Source organism: Entelurus aequoreus, linkage group LG14 (genome assembly GCF_033978785.1).
Source record: "Entelurus aequoreus isolate RoL-2023_Sb linkage group LG14, RoL_Eaeq_v1.1, whole genome shotgun sequence".
Classification (NCBI taxonomy): domain Eukaryota; kingdom Metazoa; phylum Chordata; class Actinopteri; order Syngnathiformes; family Syngnathidae; genus Entelurus; species Entelurus aequoreus.
The window spans coordinates 29242792-29268719 of record NC_084744.1 but is presented as its reverse complement, the minus strand read 5'-3'; the positions used below and the strand labels follow the sequence as shown (position 1 = coordinate 29268719).

Below are 25928 nucleotides of genomic sequence, written 5' to 3'. Positions count from 1 at the left end.
ATATATTCATTATAAAGTGGCCCGAATATGAGTTTAAATAAATAATCATATAACCTGTCATTATTCACTCAGTTTCCCCTCACTTCATAGCGTAAGGTAGAGAGCCCCTTTAGTGTTCGGTATCCAATCCATTCCACTTGTTTATATAGAAAATGCCCACATCACTCAAAATCCAGTCCGCATTTTATCTGCGACCTTGCTTGCGGTCCTTGGACTTGTTCATATAGAAAATGCCCACATCCTTCATAATCCAGTCCGCATTTTCTCTGCGACCTTGCTTGCGGTCCTTGGACTTGTTCATATAGAAAATGCCCACATCACTCAAAATCCAGTCCGCATTTTCTCTGCGACCTTGCTTGCGGTCCTGCAGGTGTACGAAGCACATTAGCACACAGCACTGCAGAACAAGAACGGGAATGGATGCAAAATGGACATAAGAAATTTTTTCAAGAAAGTAAGTATTCATCACTGTTTGTAGTAAAATGTATTAGCTCCACTTTACACCAGGTCTGTGTTTGACAAAAAGTTACATTCCCGCTCTAATACAATGCTGCTACTTAGTTAGCTAGTTAGCCTGAAATACATCATGAAGGTCCTGGTTATTTATAAAGTTAAATGTGCACTCTTTTTCATCATTTGCTATCTTTGGGGTTACTTCCTTCTGGAGCATCAGCTGTGTTTCTCACTTTACACATGGAGGAGAACAGGAGCTGAGCTCATTCACGTATGACTATCATCAGTAGATAATAATAATAATCACTCCACAACCCCTATTGACCTGTAGGAGTCAGGGCAGAAGAGCACAGAAAGTGAGAGGGGAGAGGCCTCTACTGGAAAGGTGAGTAGGAGAATAATGATACATATAAATAAATATTAAAACAATTTTTTTTTTTAATGGCTTATCGATAAGCCATTTGTTTTATTTATTTCTGGGTGGATCATGTTGACTATTGGTCCTCCTAATTGTCAATCATTCTGGTGATGTTACGTAAGGACATACACTACCGTTCAAAAGTTTAGGGTCACCAAAACAATTTTGTGGAATAGCCTTCATTTCTAAGAACAAGAATAGACTGTCGAGTTTCAGATGAAAGTTCTCTTTTTCTGGCCATTTTGAGCGTTTAATTGACCCCACAAATGTGATGCTCCAGAAACCCAATCTGCTCAAAGGAAGGTCAGTTTTGTAGCTTCTGTAACGAGCTAAACGGTTTTCAGATGTGTGAACATGATTGCACAAGGGTTTTCTAATCATCAATTAGCCTTCTGAGCCAATGAGCAAACACATTGTACCATTAGAACACTGCAGTGATAGTTGCTGGAAATGGGCCTCTATACACCTATGTAGATATTGCACCAAAAACCAGACATTTGCAGCTAGAATAGTCATTTACCACATTAGCAATGTATAGAGTGTATTTCTTTAAAGTTAAGACTAGTTTAAAGTTATCTTCATTGAAAAGTAGTGCTTTTCCTTCAAAAATAAGGACATTTCAATGTGACCCCAAACTTTTGAACGGTAGTGTATATATATACACTGTATATATATATATATATATATATATATATATATATATATATATATATATATATATATATATATATATATATATATATATATATATATATATATACTGTATATAAATATATTATTTATTTATATAATAGATTGTATTTGTAATCTACTTTACATTTGATTCCAAATCTCAAAGTGCTACATAATTACAACCATTGGCGTTGTTAGGCCTATTTTGGCGTTGTAATAAATAAATAAATAAAAAATGTCTTATCGATAAGCCTTTTGTTTTATTTGATTTTAATATATATATATATATATACATATATATACATATATATATATACATAAGAAAAACCCAGACACCATCTTTGTAGTCATTTTTCTCCTGCGTGGACTTCCGTCTTCCTTTACAATGAGTGAAGCTGCACGAAACCTTGTGTCTGCAATTGTAAATAATTTAGTTTTTAAGTTTTGTGTTTCTTGTAGAATCTGTATAAAGTAATATACATTAGCCTATTGTTAAAATAATGAAAAAAACACAATTAAATATATTTGTTTTATTGTATTGTTTCATTAATAGCTGTTGTATTATTATAAGATGGCTTGTTAAACATTTCATAGGATTTTCAGAGGGAGGAAAAACCAAGACATTCAATATAAAATGCAAATTGAATAAATACATAAAAAGAAAAAGAAAAAAAATGGTTAAAAGCCATCGTCCCGGGGAGCATTTAATTTCGTCCCGTGCATTTTTTTTACCGTCCCCGGGACGACGGGACTATGTTAATCTCAAAACCTGGAAGTTACATTTTATTGTTTGCATTATTTGTTTCAGCATTGCACTTTGAAGATGGTCCCTCAGCTCTTTGACAGCTTTGGCTCTTTTTCAGATCAGAAGACGGACTCTTAAGTCTTTCTTATTTACAGTATATATAAACCTTTCTAATTTCTATTCAGACTTCCATATATATTTAATTTCCTTAACGGCTTGCCATAATATATATATATATACACACTACCGTTCAAAAGTTTGGGGTCACATTGAAATGTCCTTATTTTTGAAGGAAAAGCACTGTACTTTTCATTGAAGATAACTTTAAACTAGTCTTAACTTTAAAGAAATAAACTCTATACATTGCTAATGTGGTAAATGACTATTCTAGCTGCAAATGTCTGGTTTTTGGTGCAATATCTACATAGGTGTATAGAGGCCCATTTCCAGCAACTATCACTCCAGTGTTCTAATGGTACAATGTGTTTGCTCATTGGCTCAGAAGGCTAATTGATGATTAGAAAACCCTTGTGCAATCATGTTCACACATCTGAAAACAGTTTAGCTCGTTACAGAAGCTACAAAACTGACCTTCCTTTGAGCAGATTGAGTTTCTGGAGCATCACATTTGTGGGGTCAATTAAACGCTCAAAATGGCCAGAAAAAGAGAACTTTCATCTGAAACTCGACAGTCCATTCTTGTTCTTAGAAATGAAGGCTATTCCACAAAATTGTTTGGGTGACCCCAAACTTTTGAACGGTAGTGTGTATATATATATATCTATATATATATCTATATATATATAGATATATATAGATATATGTTATATACAAGCCAAATTATCCCGATCCAGATATTACTTTAATTCAAGTAATTAAGCAATATTTCCAGGGCTTGAATTTAAAACCATTTTAGTCACATATGTGCCCAAAATGTAATCTGTGAAACTTCAAAATATTTGGGAACAAACAATTATTGTATTGTGAGCGAAAGTGGTGGCATTAGCGTTTATGTTGTGAATGAATAACATAGAGGCTAATGCCACCACTTTCATTGTGTTTCAGCGTATCTTGAAGGATCATGCAAGTCATTGTTTCTTGTTGATGCTGTAAACAAAATGTCACTGTGCTAACCCATGTTTGTTGTTGTACTGAACACAGATTGGAAATAATACCACTGAAATAATAATAATAACAATGAATAATTTCTAAGTCTTTGTTGGCCGTTTGTGAAGTTTTGTGCTCGTGCGCTACGTTCGCTCGCATCCTGTGCATCTCCTGGGGGCTAAGCCCCCCCTGTCCTTGAAAGCTAGTGACGCCCCTGCTGTTCAACTATTTGCTCACGCATTTGTTGACAAAGTGGTGACCCTCGCCCCATCCTTGTTTGTGAATGACTGAGCATTTCATGGAATCTACTTTTATACCCAATCATGGCACCCACCTGTTCCCAATTTGCCTGTCCACCTGTGGGATGTTCCAAATAAGTGTTTTAATGAGCATTCCTCAAATTTATCAGTATTTATTGCCACCTTTCCCAACTTCTTTGTCACGTGTTGCTGGCATCAGATTCTAAAGTTAATGATTATTTGCACACAAAAAAAAGTTTATCAGTTTAAACATCAAATATGTTGTCTTTGTAGCATATTCAACTGAATATGGGTTGAAAAGGATTTGCAAATCATTGTGTTCCGTTTATATTTACATCTAACACAATTTCCCAACTCAAATGGAAACGGGGTTTGTAAAAAGTGTTTCTCGCCTTCCTGTCGGTCATTTTTTCTTAATAATGAGCTGACAGCAGCCGGCGTCATCTCACAGGACCCTCGGGTGCTGTGAATGTCAATCGAGTGACGAAATAAATCCTGCAGCTTCATTTGCTGCTGCTGTTCTCACCAGCGCACGTGTGTTTCTTCAGCTGGTACTTGTAAGCGAATCTTTCATCGCACGCGGTGCAACTCAAAACCTTCTTACAAGTAAGTGTCCTCATGTGTCTTAGGAGGTTCGTCCGTTCACTAAAGCTTTTGTTGCAGTTGGAGCACGTAAAAGGTTTTTCTCCGGTGTGTGTTTTCATGTGTATTTTCAAATTTTGATTCGCGTTAAAGCCTTTGCCGCAGACTAAACAGGAAATAGGTTTCTCTCCTGTGTGTATTCTTGTGTGCCGTACAAGGTTTGCTCGTTCATAAAAGCTTTTGTTGCAGATGGAACAGATAAAAGGTTTATCCCCAGTGTGAATCCGCATGTGTATTTTCAGATGTTGACTTCGTCTGAAACCGACGCCGCAGACTGAACAGCAGAAAGGCTTCTCTCCGGTGTGTGTTCTACTGTGTCTTGTCATCTCTCCCTTACGGGAGAATCTTTTATCGCAAAATGAGCAAACGAAGGGCTTCTCCTCACTGTGCGTACTCATGTGTGCTTTTAAAGTGTCCTTCTGAGTGAACGCCTGACGACACACTGAGCAGATGTACGGTTTCTCTCCCATGTGCTCTTCCAAAGCTGACTTAGAGGTAAAAGCTCTGCCACACTGAAAGCATTTCCAGTTTCTGTTGCCGTGAGAGTTCACGTGTGCCATCAGAGTTTTCTTGAACCCGAAGGTTTTGTCGCACCGAAAGCATTTCCAGTGTTTGTTGTCGTTATCTTTAGAGTCTTCATCGTCAGTGTCAGGAAAGTGTGACGTCGTGTCCTCAGTATCTGATAGTGGAGCTAAGAGTGATCCTCCACAGTGGTCTCCATCAGCTTCTGTTGTCATGTGTTGTGTAGAGCTGCTGCTTGGAGGCTCCGCCTCTCTCTTCTCCTCACTTTCACCTTTGACCTGATCATCTTCACCCTTCACAATGACACGAATCACTGGGAACTCCTCCAACCATTCAGGCTTCTCTCCCTCCTGACTGATGCTGCGCTCTTCTTCCTCCTCTTTAAAGTGCGGGGGCTGTGGCTCCTCCTGCTCCCCCCTACAGTTCCAGCTCTGCTGCTCAATGGCACCGTGTTCGTCCCTGATGTCTGCAGGATACAAGACAAACATATTTTCAATGACGGTTTCATGAAGACATAAAGCGTTGTCCTGTAACAGCATAAACTCTTGCGTAGGGCTGGGCGATATGGCCTTTTATTAATATCTCAATATTTTTAGGCCATGTCACGATACATGATATATATCTCGATATTTTGCCTTAGCCTTGAATGAACACTTGATGCAGCAGTATGATGATTCTATGTCTACATCAAAGGCCTACTGAAAGCCACTACTACCGACCACGCAGTCTGATAGTTTATATATCAATGATGAAATCTTAACATTGCAACACATGCCAATACGGCCGGGTTAACTTATAAAGTGCAATTTTAAATTTCCCGCTAAACTTCCGGTTGAAAACGTCTATGTATGATGACGTATGCGCGTGACGTCAATGGTTGAAACGGAAGTATTCGGACACATTGTATCCAATACAAAAAAGCTCTGCTTTCATCTCAAAATTCCACAGTATTCTGGACATCTGTGTTGGTGAATCTTTTGCGATTTGTTTAATGAACAATGGAGACTGCAAAGAAGAAAGCTGTAGGTGGGATCGGTGTATTAGCGGCTGGCTGCAGCAACACAAACAGGAGGACTTTGACTTGGATAGCAGACGCGCTATCCGACGCTAGCCGCTGACCGCACGGATGATCGGGTGAAGTCCTTCGTCCTTCCGTCGATCGCTGGAACGCAGGTGAGCACGGGTGTTGATGAGCAGATGAGGGCTGGCTGGCGTAGGTGGATAGCTAATGTTTTTATCATAGCTCAGTGAGGTCCCGTAGGTAAGTTAGCTTCAATGGCGACGTTAGCAACAGCATTGTTAAGCTTCGCCAGGCTGGAAAGCATTAACCGTGTATTTACAGGTCCATGGTTTAATAGTATTGTTGATTTTCTGTCTATCCTTCCAGTCAGGGGCTTATTTCTTTTGTTTCTATCTGCATTTGAGCCCGATGCTATCATGTTAGCTCCGTAGCTAAAGTGCTTCACCGATGTATTGTCGTGGAGATAAAAGTCACTGTGAATGTCCATTTCGCGTTCTCGACTCTCATTTTCAAGAGGATATAGTATCCGAGGTGGTTTAAAATACAAATCCGTGATCCACAATAGAAAAAGGAGAAAGTGTGGAATCCAATGAGCCAGCTCGTACCTAAGTTACGGTCAGAGCGAAAAAAGATACGTCCTGCACTGCACTCTAGTCCTTCACTCTCACGTTCCTCATCCACGAATCTTTCATCCTGGCACAAATTAATGGGGTAATCGTTGCTTTCTCGGTCCGAATCGCTCTCGCTGCTGGTGCAAACAATGGGGAAATGTGAGGAGCCTTTCAACCTGCGACGTCACGCTACTTCCGATACAGGCAAGGCTTTTTTTTATCAGCGACCAGCGATTTGAGCCCGCTAACAGCCAAGGACTTCAACCGACCTCAGCGAAGATGGGATGACCGCACGCGGACGAGGCAGAGACTTCAAGGACCTCAACAAGATAAGATTCCAACACGCAGACGAAGCGGTGACGGGGCGAAATCACAAGGCCTCCAGAACATTCCGTCACGTATCGCACGTCCTGGACCTGCTTTGCATAAAATATGTGACCACTCCTTTTAGAGGCGACCTTAGTATTGTTGACTGTGGAACTCCTGAATAAAAAGAGGGACGCAAGAGCTGGACCTTAGAGCGTAGGGCCAGAGTGTGACTAAGGGTCCGGCTCCATGCGTTCTCCTCATGAGCTAGATCAGACCTGGGCATTCTGCGGCCCGCGTGAGGCCAATCATAAATTACAAAATAAATTTTAAAAAGTATCTATCTCGAGTGTGCAATACAACGGTGCTGCTTTTGTTTTGAAAAGCGTTATTTGTATGACTTCCGTGTGGACGTATGCTTGTGCGCGCAGCGGCAATCACAAATTACAAAATAAATTTTAAAAAACACAATACAACTGTGCTGCTTTTATTTTGAAAAGTGTTATTTATGGGCTGTCCGCCCGGTTATCCCCGAGACGCTAAAAAAAGAAAAGGTGATGACGAATGGCGTGTTTTCAACAAGACATGGACTGCCAAGTAAAGGTAAAGGCGTGTGCTTAATTTGTAGTACACATGTTGCTGTGTTTAAAGAATATAGTGTAACCACCTGCTGAAGTTGATGTTGTCTTCTTGAGTTGCGTAAATGAGGAGTGAGGATAGACGTGAGTGTGGAAGGAATGAGATAAGTTGAGCTGTGTTAGTATAGCTTGCTCAATAAAAGTTTAAAAAGAGCGTCAGACTTGGTGTGCACTTCTTCTGGACGCTACAATTGGTGTCAGAAGTAAAACTTTGCGCATACTACACTGCTTAATTGTGTGCGCAGCCTGCTACGTCATCAGGAGGTACGTGCCACGTGAGGAGCTCGCCGCAGAGAGAGAGAGAGAGAGAGAGAGACAGAGAGAGAGAGAGAGAGAGAGAGAGAGAGGCAGTGTCTACAGGTGCAGCTCACGCTGCTTGCCATGGGGGAATTCCGCCCTCAATGAAGACTCCCAGGTTTGATGGCAAGGCGAACTGGGAGGCATTTCATCCCACTTCTGACATCAATTGTAGCGTCCAGAAGAAGTTCACACCAAGTCTGACGCTCTTTTTAAACTTTTATTGAGCAAGCTATACTAACACAGCTCAACTTATCTCGTTCTTTCCACACGCACATCTATCCTCACTCCTCATTTCTGCAACAGCAACGCTTCCTCCTTCTTCGCCAATCACCTTACATGCGTGCTACGTTCACAACAAAGAGGATGCAGGATAAAGTGACAGAAATTGAAATTTTTGCATGGTATTATACATCAGGAAGTGTTGTGTAAGCGTCAGTTGTTAAAAATAAAAGCCATCTGCTTTTGTATAAAGATAAGTTAGGTTAAATGAAAATATTCTTATTTTTTATCTTACGGTATATCAAAAATAATTTAAGCAAAATTTAATAGAAATATTGTCGGTGTGGCCCTCCAGCAGTGCTCGGGTTGCTCATGCGGCCCCAGGTAAAAATTAATTGCCCACCCCTGAGCTAGATTGAACTCTGTCTCTGATTGATTCCTTGCTTCTTGTCTGATTAATAGATGTCATCAGTGTTTGAACCTGACAGGCCTTTAACACATTAGCGTAAAATATGAAATAATATTATTTAGCTCATTCACGTAAGAGACTAGACGTATAAGATTTCATGGGATTTAGCGATTAGGAGTGACAGATTGTTTGGTAAACGTATAGCATGTTCTATATGTTATAGTTATTTGAATGACTCTTACCATAATATGTTACGTTAACATACCAGTTGGTTATTTATGCCTCATATAACGTACACTTATTCAGCCTGTTGTTCACTATTCTTTATTTATTTTAAATTGCCTTTCAAATGTCTATTCTTGGTGTTGGCTTTTATTTCCACAAAAAATGCGACTTATACTCTAGTGCGACTTATATATGTTTTTTTCCTTCTTTATTATGCATTTTCGGCCGGTGCGACTTATACTCCGGAGCGACTTATACTCCGAAAAATACGGTACTTGAATATCACGATATAGTCCATTTCTAAATCGACAAACCCACGATATATCGAGTATATCGATATATCGCCCAGCCCTACTCTTGCGTACAACTTTTTCCTCTGCGAAAAGAACTTAGTGCTGGGCAATAAAACGATATCAATACATATCGTGATAGACACGTAATTGATATCAAGAAAAAATGCGACGGTTGGCTGCATGAACAAAGGCTCTGGTAACCGAGCAATGCAGGAGGTGATCGCTGATCAGTGGGAGTGAAACGCTAACAGCCAATCAGGTAACAGTATAGGGTTGTACGGTACACCGATATTAGTATAGTACCGCGATACTAATTCATCATATTTTGGTACTATACCCCCCCGTCGTCACATAGTGACATTGCTGGTTTTACGAGCAGAGGAGCATGTTCGGCAGCTAGTGGTGCAACGGATCAACATTGATCCGTTCGGATCAATATCTTCAGATTGGCACACACGTGATCCGCGGTTTGCGCATGTTCAGTCCACACACAGCGTGGTCATGGCGAGCAGAGTTACGGAGGCGCCATTTAAATCCCCTGTATGGGAGTGTGGAGGGAGAGTGTGATCGGCGCGCCCGCAGGAGCAAAGGTCACCGCCTCTGTCGATGGTGTTGAGGGCGGAGCACCATCGGATAGGGGCGGGGCATGTGCTGACGGCGAGACACAGCTGGCAGGTGTTGAGTCCCAGCAGATCTTCCTCCCAGAGAAATTAAGTTGTGCTGGCTGCTCCCAAGTTCTTTTGATGACACATAAACTGAGTTCAATTTGACCACCAGACAGAATGGGTATTTTGTGATTTATTTTCAAAGCTTTGAAAATAAACGTGAGATTCTGGTGGATGGATTCTGTTTTACCCAAGTGTATGGATAGCTTGTTGCACCTGACTCGCTGACAACAAGCTATCCATACACTTGGGTAAAACAGAATCCATCCTGTTTGGGTCCCACATCAACCTTAAGAAAGTCAATGACTTCACCATAAAAGTAGGTGACATTGTTATCACCAGGAAAGATGAGGTCACCTACCTAGGTTCCATTCTAGAGGCTAACCTTTCCTGTGATAAAATGGCAACCAAGGTAATCAAAAAGGTTAACCAACGAGCGAGATTTCTCTACAGAATTTCCTCTCTGGTCAACAAAAGCACCTTGAGGATTCTGGCGGGAACTCTCGTTCAACCCTTTTTCGATTACACATGCACCTCCTGGTACCCTAGCACCTCCAAAACCCTCAAATCTAAACTCCAAACATCTCAGAACAAGCTAGTCAGGTTACTTCTAGACCTCCACCCCAGATCCCACCTCACTCCTACCCACTTCTCCAAAGTGGGCTGGCTCAGGGTGGAGGACAGAGTTAAACAACTTGCACTGAGCCTAGTCTATAAAATCCGCTACACCTCCCTGATACCGAAGTACATGTCAAACTACTTCCTTAACGTAAATGACCACCATAACCACAACACCAGGGGGAGCTCCACTAACCACGTTAAACCCAGATTCCGAACTAACAAAGGTCTTAACTCATTGTCTTTCTATGCCACATCAATGTGGAATGCGCTCCCAACAGGTATAAAAGAAAGGGCAGCTCTATCCTCCTTCAAAACCGCAATAAAAGTTCACCTCCAGGCAGCTACAACTCTAAACTAACACCCTCCCCGGATAGCTAATAATCAAATGTAAACAATCAAATGCAGATACTTTTTCTTATGCCTTCTGATCTCTCTCTCTCTCTCTCTCTCTCTCTCTCTCTCTCTCTCTCTACTACTTGATGTCCATATCCTACCCTCCCCCCCACACCCCTGATTGTAAATAATGTAAATAATTCAATGTGATTATCTTGTGTGATGACTGTATTATGATGATAGTATATATGATAGTATATATCTGTATCATGAATCAATTTAAGTGGACCCCGACTCAAACAAGTTGAAAAACTTATTCGGGTGTTACCATTTAGTGGTCAATTGTACGGAATACGTACTTCACTGTGCAACCTACTAATAAAAGTCTCAATCAATCAATCAATCAAAGACCAATCCAGTACAGAAGCGTTCACTCGCGCAGCTACGATCGATCTTCCTCCCTACGCCAGCGTTGCCCTCTCTCCTCCGTCTCTCGCCCCCACCTTCGTTGTTCCTCGCCCCCACCTTACTATACCTTAAATGACTACAGATGTCCATTGTATCCGTTATCTCAAGCCGGCCCGAGAAGGGAGCAGGGAGGACTCTTCTCTGCCTCCTGCATTCCAGACCATACCGTACACTTTGAAGACTCAAAAGAGAACAAAATGGAGCTGTTTTGCAATACGACCACAAAACTAAAGAAGTAACACTTAAATATGGATATATGTAATTATCCACTTCCGTCACAGGTGATTAGATTTCACAGGTGGTACGTGGTAATCTAATCATCTGTTGTCTTTAACAGTGAGCACATGCCTATCCCCTATCCGCCTTCAACACCATCGACAGAGGCGGTGACCTTTGCTCCTGCGGGCGCGCTGATCACACTATCCCTCCACAGGGAGCATTTTGGCTTCCCTGTCAAATACAATGATGAAGGAAAGAGGTTAGTGGATAAAACCGTGACCGCGACATCACTGACAGGAGTGAAAATGAAGGCTGCGCCATTTAAGCAGCCCCTTGCTGCACAATCACACCGGGCTAAGCCATCACAAACGCTATCGGTGTGTTTATAGGTGCAGACATGAGGCCGTATTCGCTTGTGCAAAACGAGGGTTTTAAACACATGCTGAAAGTGCTTGAGCCACGTTATGACATCCCGTCGCGCACCCACTTCAGCGCTAAGATTGTGCCAGATCTTTATGAGCAGGAGAAGGAAAAAGTTGTGGATGAACTATCCCGAGTATCATCTGTTGCGCTGGTGGACGTCCAGGGAAACTATGTGACGATGAGCGCTCACTTCATCACAGCAGACTGGTAGATGAGAAGACACGCCCCCTCTACGAGAGTCACCTCGCGCAGGTACTGACACAAGCAGTGGAGGAATGGAAGATAAAGACACTAATATCCCAGTCACAAGTGATAATACCAAAAATCAAATAAATGCAGTGAATGAGGCAGGACTGGGACCACAGGTAGTGAATTTGGCATCACATCTCAGTCAATAGGATGGAGCGCCTCCTTGGGATGATCAGGAAGGAGGTTACCTACTTCCACCCAAGCACAACAGCTGCTCATGTGCTTAAAGGCCTACTGAAATGTTTTTTTTTTAAATTTAAACGGGGATAGCAGATCCATTCTATGTGTCATACTTGATCATTTCGCGATATTGCCATATTTTTGCTGAAAGGATTTAGTAGAGAACACCGACGATAAAGTTAGCAACTTTTGGTCACTGATAAAAAAAAGCCTTGCCTGTACCGGAAGTAGCGTGGCATCACAGGTTGAAAGGCTCCTCACATTTCCCCATTGTTTACACCAGCAGCGAGAGCGATTCGGACCGAGAAAGCGACGATTACCCCATTAATTTGAGCGAGGATGAAAGATTTGTGGATGAGGTACGTGAGAGTGAAGGACTAGAGTGCAGTGCAGGACGCATCTTTTTTCGCTCTGACCATAACTTAGGTACCAGCTGGCTCATTGGATTCCACACTTTCTCCTTTTTCTATTGTGGATCACGGATATGTATTTTAAACCACCTCGGATACTATATCCTCTTGAAAATGAGAGTCGAGAACGCGAAATGGACATTCACAGTGACTTTTATCTCCACGACAATACATCGGCGAAACACTTTAGCTACGGAGCTAACGTGATAGCATCGGGCTTAACTGCAGATAGAAACAAAATAAATAAATAAATGATAAATGGGTTGTACTTGTATAGCGCTTTTCTACCTTCAAGGTACTCAAAGCGCTTTGACAGTATTTCCACATTCACCCATTCACACACACATTCACACACTGATGGCGGGAGCTGCCATGCAAGGCGCTAACCAGCAGCCATCAGGAGCAAGGGTGAAGTGTCTTGCCCAAGGACACAACGGACGTGACTAGGATGGTAGAAGGTGGGGATTGAACCCCAGTAACCAGCAACCCTCCGATTGCTGGCCCTACCAACTTCGCCACGCCGTCCCAAATAAACCCCTGACTGGAAGGATAGACAGAAAATCAACAATACTATTAAACCCTGGACCTGTAAATGCACGGTTAATGCTTTCCAGCCTGGCGAAGGTTAGCAAAGCTGTTGCTAACGACACCATTGAAGCTAACTTAGCAACGGGACCTCACAGAGCTATGCTAAAAACATTAGCTATCCACCTACGCCAGCCAGCTCTCATCTGCTCATCAACACCCGTGCTCACCTGCGTTCCCGCGATCGACGGTGCGACGAAGGACTTCACCCGATCATCCGTGCGGTTGGCGGCTAGCGTCGGATAGCGCGTCTGCTATCCAACTCAAAGTCCTCCTGGTTGTGTTGCTGCAGCCAGCCGCTAATACACCGATCCCAACTACAGCTTTCTTCTTTGCAGTCTTCATTGTTCATTAAACAAATTGCAAAAGATTCACCAACACAGATGTCCAGAATACTGTGGAATTTTGAGATGAAAACAGAGCTTTTTTGTATTGGATTCAATGGCGTCCGAATACTTTCCTTTCAACGATTGACGTCACGCGCAAACGTCATCATACATAGACGTTTTCAACCGGAAGTTTCGTGGGAAATTTAAAATTGCACTTTATAAGTTAACCCGGCCGTATTGGCATGTGTTGCAATGTTAAGATTTCATCATTGATATATAAACTATCAGACTGCGTGGCCGGTAGTAGTGGCTTTCAGTAGGCCTTTAAGACAAAGCAAGAAATGCTAAAACTGCCTACTCATAAGGTCATACATGATGTCCCAACAAGGTGGAAGTCCACTTATGATATGTTGGAGCAGCAGGCAGCTACAGTATATACTCTGCATTGACCCACAAGACCCTGAAGACAAATGTCAAAGACATCCTCACCCTGTCTGATGATGATGTGAGTGACAGAGGAGGTTCTCCGGTTGCTTAAACCCCTCAAAAGTGTTACATCTCTGCTGAGCACTGAAACTTCACCATCTGTGTCAATGATCCTGCCACCGAAGTGTGGAAGACATCACCATCATTCGAAATGTCAAGACTTCCATTAGAGAGGACCTGAATCCCAGGTACACTTCACCCCCTACTCTACAGGACTACCTTCACAGATCTACTGCCCTGGATCCCAGGTTCAAGTGCCTGTCTCACATGGACCCTGCCCTACGCCAGAGGACATACAGTGACCTCACCACTGAGATTGGGAGCAGTCAGGGCACTGAAGACTGTGATGAGGTAAATACAAATAATACTATTTAAAAATGATAAATTCAAATCTAAATAAATTAGTTTTTCCAGTAATAATGGCTTTTATTAAATGTTATTGCCACATTTTTCATGTCTATGAAACATGTTAAAAAGAAGATATTATGCCTTGTGCACTTTAAGTTGATTTTGTATATTTTAACTTAATAATTTAAAAGTGTTAATAAACAAAAAGACAAAACTTCTGTTTATTTGTCTTGTCTTTTTTTTTTTTTGCTGATCCGAGAAACGATCCGAACCGTGAGTTTTTTTATCCGTTGCACCCCTTTCGGCAGCGCACACACACTGAGTACTTACAAGCAGACACAGTGTTTAGACAGAAAAGGGAGAACGGACACATTTTGGCTTAAAAATGTACAATAAAGGTGAAGTTATAACACTGAAACGCCCTCAGGAAGAGGTGCTTTAAGACATGGTTAGCTAGCTAGCAGCTAACATCCATCTGCAGTGTTTTAGGGACGGCGTGGCGAAGTTGGTAGAGTGGCTGTGCCAGCAATCGGAGGGTTGCTGGTTACTGGAGTTCAATCCCCACCTTCTACCATCCTAGTCACGTCCGTTGTGTCCTTGGGCAAGACACTTCACCCTTGCTCCTGATGGGTGCTGGTTAGCGCCTTGCATGGCAGCTCCCGCCATCAGTGTGTGAATGTGTGTGTGAATGGGTGAATGTGGAAATACTGTCAAAAGCGCTTTGAGTACCTTGAAGGTAGAAAAGCGCTATACAAGTATAACCCATTTATCATTTATTTATTTACTTCTAAATCCCTAATCCTCGCCTCCATGGCAACAAATAAAGTAAGTTTCTTACAAGTATCATCCCTGCAGGACGAGGAATAGCTAAACATGCTTCACTCCACACCATAGCTCACGGCGTCACAATGACATCAGTGACGTGCGGTGAGGTTCATGGCTGGTGAGGCACTGACTTCATCACAGTCAGATTTACAAACATATGAACCCTAAAGAGTATCTTATTCACCATTTGATTGGCAGCAGTTAACGGGTTATGTTTAAAAGCTCATACCAGCATTCTTCCCTGCTTGGCACTCAGCATCAAGGGTTGGAATTGGGGGTTAAATCACCCAAAATTATTCCCGGGCGTGGCGCCGCTGCTGCCCACTGCTCCCCTCACCTCCCAGGGGGTGATCAAGTGATGGGTCAAATGCAGAGGACAAATTTCACAACACCTAGTGTGTGTGTGACAATCATTGGTACTTTAACTTAACTTTAACTTTACACATACAAACTGTAGCACACAAAAAAGCACATTTAATAAAGAAAAACGTTATTATGGTCTTACCTTTACTTATAAATGAAGTCCATGCGCCGCTGTTGTGCTGGATTAATTCACCCCCGCCGTAGAATGCACCTCCTGACGGGAGTGTTATATCAACTAAAGCCCAAACTTAAACTTTCCACGTGCAAGATTGAATCTATTTAAAAAAGTTATTTAATAAGAAGCCAAAAAGTGCAAAAACAATAATGTTCGTGTTGGAGGAGTTGTGAATGAATGCAGTCTGCAGGTGTACCTAATGTTGTGGCCCTGCGGTCATTCACAACTCCTCCAGCACGAACATTATTGTTTTTGCACTTTTAGGCTTCTTATTAAATAACTTTTTTAAATAGTGTAACCGAGGGTTTATAAATGTCGCATATACTGTATGAAACTACAAAATAATAAACACGGAGGCTCCAGCTTACACGAGGACCACTTTATTGACCTTCTTTCAAAAACCTCCGCTCCACTCCAACGTGTCATCACTTCCGCTCTTAGCGCCTTCAAAATAAGAGCGCAAGGCATATACTGTATAACAGCGTGTAACAGGAATTAACATCACAAAGAGGAAAGCCCATAAAAATAGGTTACAATAGACTCAATCTTGCACGTGGAAAGTTTAAGTGAGGGCTTTAGTTGATACAACACTCCCGTCAGGGGGTGCATTCTACGGCGGAAGTGCATTAATCCAGCACAACAGCGGCGCATGGACTTCATTTATAAGTAACAAACTCTCCTTTAGCGGTCCACCCCTTATCATTCTCGGATAATTTTTTCATAATGTACTCGGCGTTGTTACGATCGCGCTGGGGGAGGTTTTTCATAACTTCGATCATCGTGACATCCTCCGACTCCCTTTCAGAGATCCCAGCAGTCCCTGGGTCAGTGTTCCCCGGTTTATCCTCCGGGTCGTTCCACGGGTCACCCCTCGAATCCTTGTGTAAAGTCACAGTCATCCCGTTGCCCCTGCTTAACCAGGCTAAGATATCTCAGCATCTTTTTATTCTTTCATGAGGATTCATTCCGGGTTCGTTTAAGACGGCTCTCATTTTAGCGTCCAGATCATCCTCTGCCGAGTGTCTGACGGTCTGCTCCGGTTGAGTCAGACGATTTAATTGTTGGGGGGATAGGAGAAACATTTTTGAGCCTTTTTCATCTTCAATCTTTTCTGGTCAATCCTCCGATAAGATTCCCTATAAACGGTACAATTGTAGAGAGCAAGGGTAAAAGAAAACCACCCGACTGTTTCATCAGAGTCTGGCGTTTGCGTTTCAGTCCGGTCCTTTTATCGGTCAGCAGTCTGATGATTTTCTTTTGTTTTTTAAGTTTAGCAAATTGAGACTGAGATAAGGGCACATTACCCTTCAGAATGTTTAAAGCGATTTCACACAGTCTGGATAAAGTCTGGGGAGTCGTAACACAGAATTTTTCGACGTTTTTGAGGCGTGGCATGGTACAGAGCTTTTAACATAGGACCGTTCCTTTTTACACGCTTTGACATTTTTTCAAATTATGTTTTTGGCATGTACACAACGGGCCACTGATGCAGAAGCACACCCGACCTCAGTCTGTATTGTTCTGGACAGAAAGGCGTCAGGTCGACCAATAAATATCCGTGAGCGTCCAAAGTAGCATCCGCAAAACTTTCCAAGCAAAAACTTTTTTGTGTGGGGAACATTTGCTGAGCCAACACATTAATCTGCAATCTGTCCCGTGGGTTCTTAAACAGGATCGTATAATTACAGTTTAAGCTATTTGTGCGTGAAAATTTACCCTGATGAAAAACCTTCTGGGTCAGCATCATAACGCTCATATTTCTATGATGTTTATATCCATCCCAGTGTTTCCCACACATTCATTTATTTGTGGCGGCCCACTACAAAAGAATTACGTCCGCCACAAATAAAAATAAAAATAAAATAAAAATTTTTTTTGGCCTGTCCAGCTTCTCAGGAAATCATATAGTTGATGTAGATGCCCATATAGGCTGTTCAGATTTACTTTACAAAAGAAGTGTAGGATACTTTTCTTGTTGCCTTATTTGTATTTGACCACTACTGTTCTCTGTTTATTTGTTACTGACTGTGGCAGGACACCTCTGCCTCTGTTTCACTTTATGTTGCTGGTAAATAATATGGTTGTAGTAGTAGGCTAAAGTTAAATGATTTAGTATGCACTAATTAAAGGGGCAGAGCTTTAAGAGACATTTGAGCTTTTATATTTTATAAGATATATTTTTTGTAAGAACCACAATTAATAAATATATTTCAGTGAATAACTTATTGTTCAAATCTGTATATAAGTATGTACATAAAGTGTCGTAATTATATTGTAAAATGGATGGATGGATGGACGTTTAAAACAAAACTGTTATTAATTAGTAAGTATACATTTTTTTTAGCCTTTTTAGAGAAAATCATATCATTGTAGTAAATTATGCAAATTACTCGATGATGTCATGTGACCACGCCCATTGCCACGCCCCCACCACCACAGGTATCTTGGCAGTTTATGGGAAACACAGCATCCCATCCATTTTCTACCGCTTATTCCCTTCGGGGTCGCGGGGGGCGCTGGAGCCGATCTCAGCTACAATCGGGCGGAAGGCAGGGTACACCCTGGACAAGTCGCCACCTCATCGCAGATGATGTCTATACTGCGTGAAAATTTTAACCACTTCGGGATGATTGCAGGCCTGAAAAATAACATCGTCCAGAATGACCAAATGAGTCTGATCGGCTGGAAACAAGTTTTCATCTTCAAAAGAATCAGGCAGTCCTTCCACAAATTTTATTTTTTTATTAATTTTTTTTAGTTCAGCATACATGGGTTGAAAGGATGTGTAAATCCACACAATGTTGTCGGGTACAGAATTCATGACGTGTTCACAATTTTCCAATATACATTTAAAAAAAAAAAAGTCTTTCCACACCCGGTAGGCACTACAATCAGGCACGAAAAAGGTGTATAAAATCTAGGATCAAAGTCTACTTTTTCCATTTTCTCTCTTTCTGTAATACCCAAAAGGTAAAGTTTTGCCATCGGGAAAGAGACGTCTTTTGTCATACACTACTCTAAACTTTTTTCCCGAATGAAGAGTTTTTTTTTTTAAACTGGTGTTTTCATGTTAAAATGTTGCATTTTGTGCTAAAATTCCAAAACCATAACATTTTTGAAGAAAAATATATATAATTTCCTTGCACAACCAATAAATCTTTTTAGCCAAATCTATTGTTTCATTGTCCAAATACTGAATTTTTTGGAAGACGAAATCTATGGTGGTTATGACATGTTTAATTTTCTTGCTAATCAATCAAGTTTGTGTCGCAAAATATAGATTTTAAAAAATAGTATTGTAATTTCTTGGATGGAAACATTGTTTTCATGGCAAAATCAGGTGTTTCCATGGTAAAATGCAGTATTTTGTGATGAAATGTTTTTAGTGTTTTTGTCAAAATATATAATTTTCTTCCAAAACCATAACATTTTTGTAGGAAAATATATAATTTCCTTGCACAACCATTACATTTTTGTAGTCAAATATATAGTTTTTTTTGCCCAAATACTGAATTTTTTGGTAAGACGAAATATATGGTGGTTATGACATGTTTAATTTTCTTGCAAATCAGTCAGGTTTTTTTCACAAAAGGTAGATTTTATGGTAAAATACTGTATTTTCTAAGTATTATATTGCATATTGTTGGTCGGATACATTGTTTTCATGGCACTATCTGATGTTCTCACGGTAAAATGCTGCATTTTGTGTTTTTGAAGGAAAATATAATATATAATTTTCATCCAAAACCACTACATTTTTCTATCAAAATCTAGTGTTTATATGCCAAAATATTACATTTCTTGAGCAAAGTATTGCATTATCTTGGATGAATATTGCATATTCTTGATTGCTTACATTGTTTTCATAGCAAAATCAGGCGTTTTCTTGCTAAAATGCCGCATTTTGTGACGCAATGTTGCGTTTTCTTGGCAGACCACAGCACTGTTTTGTAAAAAACTATGGTGGTCATGACAAAAGCTACTGTTTTTGTAGGAAAATATAATATATAATTTTTGTCCAAAACCACTACATTTTTCTATCAAAATCTAGTTGCCAAAATATTAAATTTCTTGAGCAAAGTGTTGCATTATCTTGGATGAATATTGCATATTCTTGATTGCTTACAATGTTTTCATAGCAAAATCAGGCGTTTTCTTGCTAAAATGCCGCATTTTGTGACGCAATGTTGCGTTTTCTTGGCAGGCCAGAGCATTGTTTTGTCAAAACCTATGGTGGTCATGACAAAAGCTAGTGTTTTTATCAGAAAATATATATTTTCCTTGCAAAACAATTCCATTTTTGTAGCCAAATTTTGTGTTTCCTTGCCAAAATACTGCATTTTTTGGAAGAAAAAAACTATGGTGGTTATGACATGTTTCATTTTCTTGCAAATCAATGACATTTTTGTCGCAAAATGTAAATTTTATTGCAAAAAACTGCATTTATTGAGCAAAGTATTGCAATATCTTGGATTGTAACATTGTTTTAATGGAAAAATCAGGTGTTTTCGTGGTAAAATGCCGCATTTTGTGATGCAATGTTGCATGTTCTTGGCAGACCACAGCACTGTTTTGTAAAAAACAAGACAAAAGCTACTGTTTTTGTAGGAAAACATAATTTTCGTCCAAAACCACTACATTTTTCTATCAAAATCTAGTGTTTATATGCCAAAATATTACATTTCTTGAGCAAAGTATCGCATTATCTTGGATGAATATTGCATATTCTTGATTGCTTACATTGTTTTCATAGCAAAATCAGGCGTTTTCTTGCTAAAATGCCGCATTTTGTGACGCAATGTTGCGTTTTCTTGGCAGGCCAGAGCATTGTTTTGTCAAAACCTATGGTGGGCATGACAAAAGCTCGGGTTTTTATCAGAAAATATATATTTTCCTTGCAAAACAATTCCATTTTTGTAGCCAAATTTTGTGTTTCCTTGCCAAAATACTGCATTTTTTGGAAGAAAAAAATCTATGGTGGTTATGACATGTTTCATTTTCTTGCAAATCAATGACATTTTTGTCGCAAAATGTACATTTTATTGCAAAAAACTGCATTTATTGAGCAAAGTATTGCAATATCTTGGATTGTAACATTGTTTTAGTGGAAAAATCAGGTGTTTTCGTGGTAAAATGCCGCATTTTGTGACGCAATGTTGCATGTTCTTGGCAGACCACAGCACTGTTTTGTAAAAAACAAGACAAAAGCTACCATCTAATTGAACGATATCGTTGGGTCTAGCCTCCGCAGTTACCCTTTCCGACAGGTTTTCGAGGTTCCCCATGACTCAGCGGTAAAATCTGGCGTAATCTGTTACACCATTGTTTTGAGGAAAAGTTAAAACACTCTTCAACTCTACATTGTTAAACGCGTTGCGCCTCAAGGCATTTGAGCCCCCACCTCTCTGTTGCTGCGTCTGTGTCCGGCTGGCTGTCTGTTGTGTGTGTGACCGGGTCTCATTTGAATTTGAATGGTCAAGAGTCAGCTGTTCTTTCCCCCCCCTGCTCCGTTTGTGTGTGAGTTTTGGGTCTCCTTTGAAGTTAAACGATTAAAGGCCTACTGAAATGAATTTTTTTTATTTAAACGGGGATAGCAGATCTATTCTATGTGTCATATTTGATCATTTCGCAATATTGCCATATTTTTGCTGAAAGGATTTAGTATAGAACAACGACGATAAAGATTGCAACTTTTGGTATCTGATAAAAAACAGGCTTGCACCTACCGGAAGTAGCGTGACGTAGTCAGTTGAACATATACGCAAAGTTCCCTATTGTTTACAATGATGGCCGCATGAAGTGAGAGAGATTCGGACCGAGAAAGCGACAATTTCCCCATTAATTTGAGCGAGGATGAAAGATTTGTGGATGAGTAAAGTGCAAGTGAAGGACTAGTGGGGAGTTGAAGCTATTCAGATAGGGAAGATGCTGTGAGAGCCGGGGGTGACCTGATATTCAGCTGGGAATGACTACAACAGTAAATAAACACAAGACATATATATACTCTATTAGCCACAGCACAACCAGGCTTATATTTAATATGCCACAAATTAATCCCGCATAAAAACACCTGCGTGTTTGTTATGCTAGCTCCTAGCTCCTCTGCTAGCTCCTAGCTCCATAGAACACGCCAATACAATTCAAACACCTGATCAACACACACAATCACTCAGCCCAAAAGACCGTTTACCTAACCCAAGGTTCATAAAGCTTATATATTTTTAAAAAGTTACGTACGTGACGCGCACATACGGTCAAGTTATCGAATGTTTAGCAGCCAAGGCTGCATACTCACGGTACCTGATATTCAGCTGGGAATGACTACAACAGTAAATAAACACAAGACATATATATACTCTATTAGCCACAACACAACCAGGCTTATATTTAATATGCCACAAATTAATCCTGCATAATAACACCTGCGTGTTTGTTATGCTAGCTCCTAGCTCCTCTGCTAGCTCCTAGCTCCATAGAACACGCCAATACAATTCAAACACCTGATCAACACACACAATCACTCAGCCCAAAAGACCATTCACCTAACCCAAGGTTCATAAAGCTTATATATTTTAAAAAAGTTACGTACATACGCAAAAAAAAGCCAAAGCTGCATACTCACAGTAGCACGTCTGCGTCTTTGTCATCCAAATCAAAGTAATCCTGGTAAGAGTCTGTGTTGTCCCAGTTCTCTACAGGCGTCTGTGTATCCAAATCAAAGTCCTCCTGGTTAGAGTCTCTGTTATCCGAGTTCTTCCATCTTGACTGCATCTTTCGGGAATGTAAACAAAGAAGCGCCGGCTGTGTACTGTTGTGGCTGACTACGTTCGAAAAATACGTCCATTTCGCACCGACAACTTTCTTCTTTGCTTGCTCGGCTTCCTTCTCCATAATGCAATGAACATGATTGAAACAGATTCACGAACACAGATGTCCAGAATACTGTGGAATTATGAAATGAAAACAGAGCTTTTTCGTATTGGCTTCAATGTGGAAGGCATACCCGTGTTCGCCGGTCTACGTCACGCGCATACGTCATCCTCAGAGGCGTTTCGAACCGGAAGTTTAGCGGCAAATTTAAAATGTCACTTTATAAGTTAACCCGGCCGTATTGGCATGTGTTATAATGTTAAGATTTCATCATTGATATATAAACTATCAGACTGCGTGGTCGGTAGTAGTGGGTTTCAGTAGGCCTTTAAGAGCATCTTGCAAAGATTGGACATAGTCTGATTCACATTCTGTCTGGTTACTCGCGTCTAAATGATCAAGGGTATCTTGTAAAGGTTGGAAATTGTCGTCACATTCTGTCTGGTTACTTGATTCTAAATGATCAAGCGCATTTTGAAAAGGTTGGAAAAAGTCTAATTCAGAATCTGCCTCGTTATTTGATTCTAAATGACGATTAGAAACGTTTTCATTTTCTATTTCTCTGACAGCCTAGTCTAATTCGGGCGGGACTACGACCCTTTCCTCTACTATTCTATCCAATTCTCTAACAGCCTCTTCTAAATCGGCCAAAACTACATCCCTTTCACCTTCCATTTCGATATCAAACATTGTCTGCCATCATCCTGAAGGTCTGAGCCAGTCTCCGGAAGTGTTGTTTAATCCTCTCCCTCTGCTCTCGACGAATCCTCCTTCTCCCCCGTCTATCGCCTGCGGGTAGAAAAATATGAACGACTTTAACCCCCACATCCGGAATCCGCTCCCGCCTACTTCCCTGAGCGCTAAAGGCCTACTGAAATGAATTTTTTTCCATTCTATGTGTCATACTTGATCATTTCGCGATATTGCCATATTTTTGCTGAAAGGATTTAGTAGAGAACATCGACGATAAAGTTCGCAACTTTTGCTCGCTGATAAAAAAAGCCTTGTCTGTACCGGAAGTAGCGTGACGTCACAGGAGCTAGTATTCCTCACAATTCCCCGTTGTTTACAATGGAGCGAGAGATTCGGAGCGACAAAGCGACGATTACCCCATTAATTTGAGCGAGGATGAAAGATTCGTAGATGAGGAACATTACAGTGAAGGACTAGAGAGGCAGTGATGGACGTATCTTTTTTCACTCTGACCGTAACTTAGGTACAAGCTGGCTCATTGGATTCCACACTCTCTCCTTTTTCTATTGTGGATCACGGATTTGTATTTTAAACCACCTCGGATACTATATCCTCTTGAAAATGAGAGCCGAGCACGCGAAATGGACATTTAAAGTGACTTTTATCTCCACGACAATACATCGGTGACACACTTAGCTACTGAGCTAACATGATAGCATCGTTCTCAAATGAAGATAGAAACAAAAGAAATAAACCCCTGACTGGAAGGATAGACAGAAGACCAACAATACTATTAAACCATGTACATGTAACTACACGGTTAAAAATTCTCAGCCTGGTAAGGCTTAACAATGCTGTTGCTAACGACGCTAAGGCTAATTTAGCAACTTAGCAACCGGACCTCACAGAACTATGATAAAAACATTAGCGCTCCACCTACACCAGCCAGCCCTCATCTTCCCATCAACAGCCGTGCTCACCTGCGTTCCAGCGATCGACGGCGCGACGAAGGACTTCACCCGTGGGTTTGGCGGCAAGCATCGGCTAGGCGTAGTAAGTAGTCCTTGTTGTGTTGCTGTAAGTATTGTACTTAGCCGCTAATACACCGATCGATCCCACCTACAACGTTCTTCTTTGCAGCCTCCATTGTTCATTAAACAAATTGCAAAAGATTCACCAACACAGATGTCCAGAATACTGTGGAATTTTGTCGAAGAAAACAAGAGGTTTTTGTATCGGGTCGATGGGGTACAACCACTTCCGTGGATTTTGTGACGTCACGCGCATAAATCATATCCAAAGGAGTTTTTCAACCGGAAGTGTGGCGGGAATTTAAAAATTGCACTTTATTGGCATGTGTTGCAATGTTAAGATTTCATCATTGATATATAAACTATCAGACTGCGTGGTTGGTAGTAGTGGCTTTCAGTAGGCCTCTAAATTCCTTTGAGCGGAAGACGGGTAAGTGTGAGGACCGCCTTAAAGCTCTGGAGAATCTTAAAAAGCTTACAGAAAACAAAAACTTACAGCAGCGGGTGCATGTATGACATGTATGCCGAGATTCTGCATCGTTTTCGGTCTCGGGTTGGGATATGAGGTCCCGGTCTGGAGCCGATTCTCGGAGCAAGGATTCAGCGTCTGGGCTCTTTGGCGGGAGGAAAGCTTTGTCCTCGGGTGCTGCGGAGGGGGAGACGGTCCTGTCGTGGGTTTGAATGGCCGGGTGAAGACTCTCTCTGCCGGCTGTTGAAGAGGACCGCTTTGTTAAGGGAATCCAGCGGGTCGGAGGTGTGAAGGGAAAATCTTTAAGTACCGTATTTTTCGGACTATAAGTCGCAGTTGTTTTCATAGTTTGGCCGGGGGTGCGACTTATACTCAGGAGCGACTTATGTGTGAAATTATGAACACATTAGCGTAAAATATCAAATAATATTATTTATCTCATTCACGTAAGAGACTAGACGTATAAGATTTCATGGGATTTAGCGATTAGGAGTGACAGATTGTTTGGTAAACGTATAGCATGTTCTATATGTTATAGTTATTTGAATGACTCTTACCATAATATGTTACGTTAACATACCAGTTGGTTATTTATGCGTCATATAACGTACACTTATTCAGCCTGTTGTTCACTATTCTTTATTTATTTTAAATTGCCTTTCAAATGTCTATTCTTGGTGTTGGCTTTTATCAAATACATTTCCACAAAAAATGCGACTTATACTCCAGTGCGACTTATATATGTTTTTTTCTTCTTTATTATGCATTTTCGGCCGGTGCGACTTATACTCCGGAGCGACTTATACTCCGAAAAATACGGTATATACTGAATATAGTATGTTTTTTTTCTCCATCGTTACTCGTGCTTGTAAAATGAGAATCATTTGACTCACCAAACTGCAATTGTGAAAAGGTGATCACGTCAGGATCTTCCAACATTCCTTCTATAAAACAAAAATAATTAATACACTTATTATTAAACAATTAAATAGTCTAAACCGAAACAAAAGTCACCCCGAGTGTCATTTTCCAACTTTGTAAGATCAATCAGGCAAAGTTCTTCATCCCTTACTTCAGTGTCAACTAGTAAAACTAAATTAAAGTATTAAATCAAGTATTTAATAAATGGGGAGAAATTTACGTATATATATTTTGATCATCCTCCGAAATACCCTCGTCTAACAACATATACCAATAACATTGTAAATCGGAGGTAATGAAATAAATAAATTAAAAGTAAATCGGTACTTACGCAAGACGGGTTGAGGATCTGATAGAATGTTCCTCGGTGGAGAGTGAATTTCAGCGCGGTGTTCAACTGTTTTTTGTGTTTTTTCTAATAGAA

The 25928-nt window shown here is 40.8% G+C and overlaps 2 protein-coding genes across 4 annotated transcripts in view; both read right to left on the bottom strand.

The window, feature by feature from the left end:
• si:dkey-15h8.17 (uncharacterized protein LOC100034454 homolog) overlaps positions 1-25928 on the bottom strand; it is a 103924-nt gene that overhangs the window by 47972 nt on the left and 30024 nt on the right. The window lies entirely within an intron of this gene.
• The window catches only part of LOC133664708 (zinc finger protein OZF-like), a 24415-nt gene continuing 434 nt past the window's right edge, over positions 1948-25928 (bottom strand). The window contains exons 2-5 of the mRNA XM_062069553.1: positions 25836-25919; positions 25477-25527; positions 24611-24823; positions 1948-5285 (exon numbers count right to left, since the gene is read on the bottom strand). Coding sequence (XP_061925537.1) covers positions 4159-5285; positions 24611-24823; positions 25477-25527; positions 25836-25919 — 1475 coding nt within the window. The 3' untranslated portion in view covers positions 1948-4158. The remainder of the gene's footprint in view (positions 5286-24610; positions 24824-25476; positions 25528-25835; positions 25920-25928) is intronic.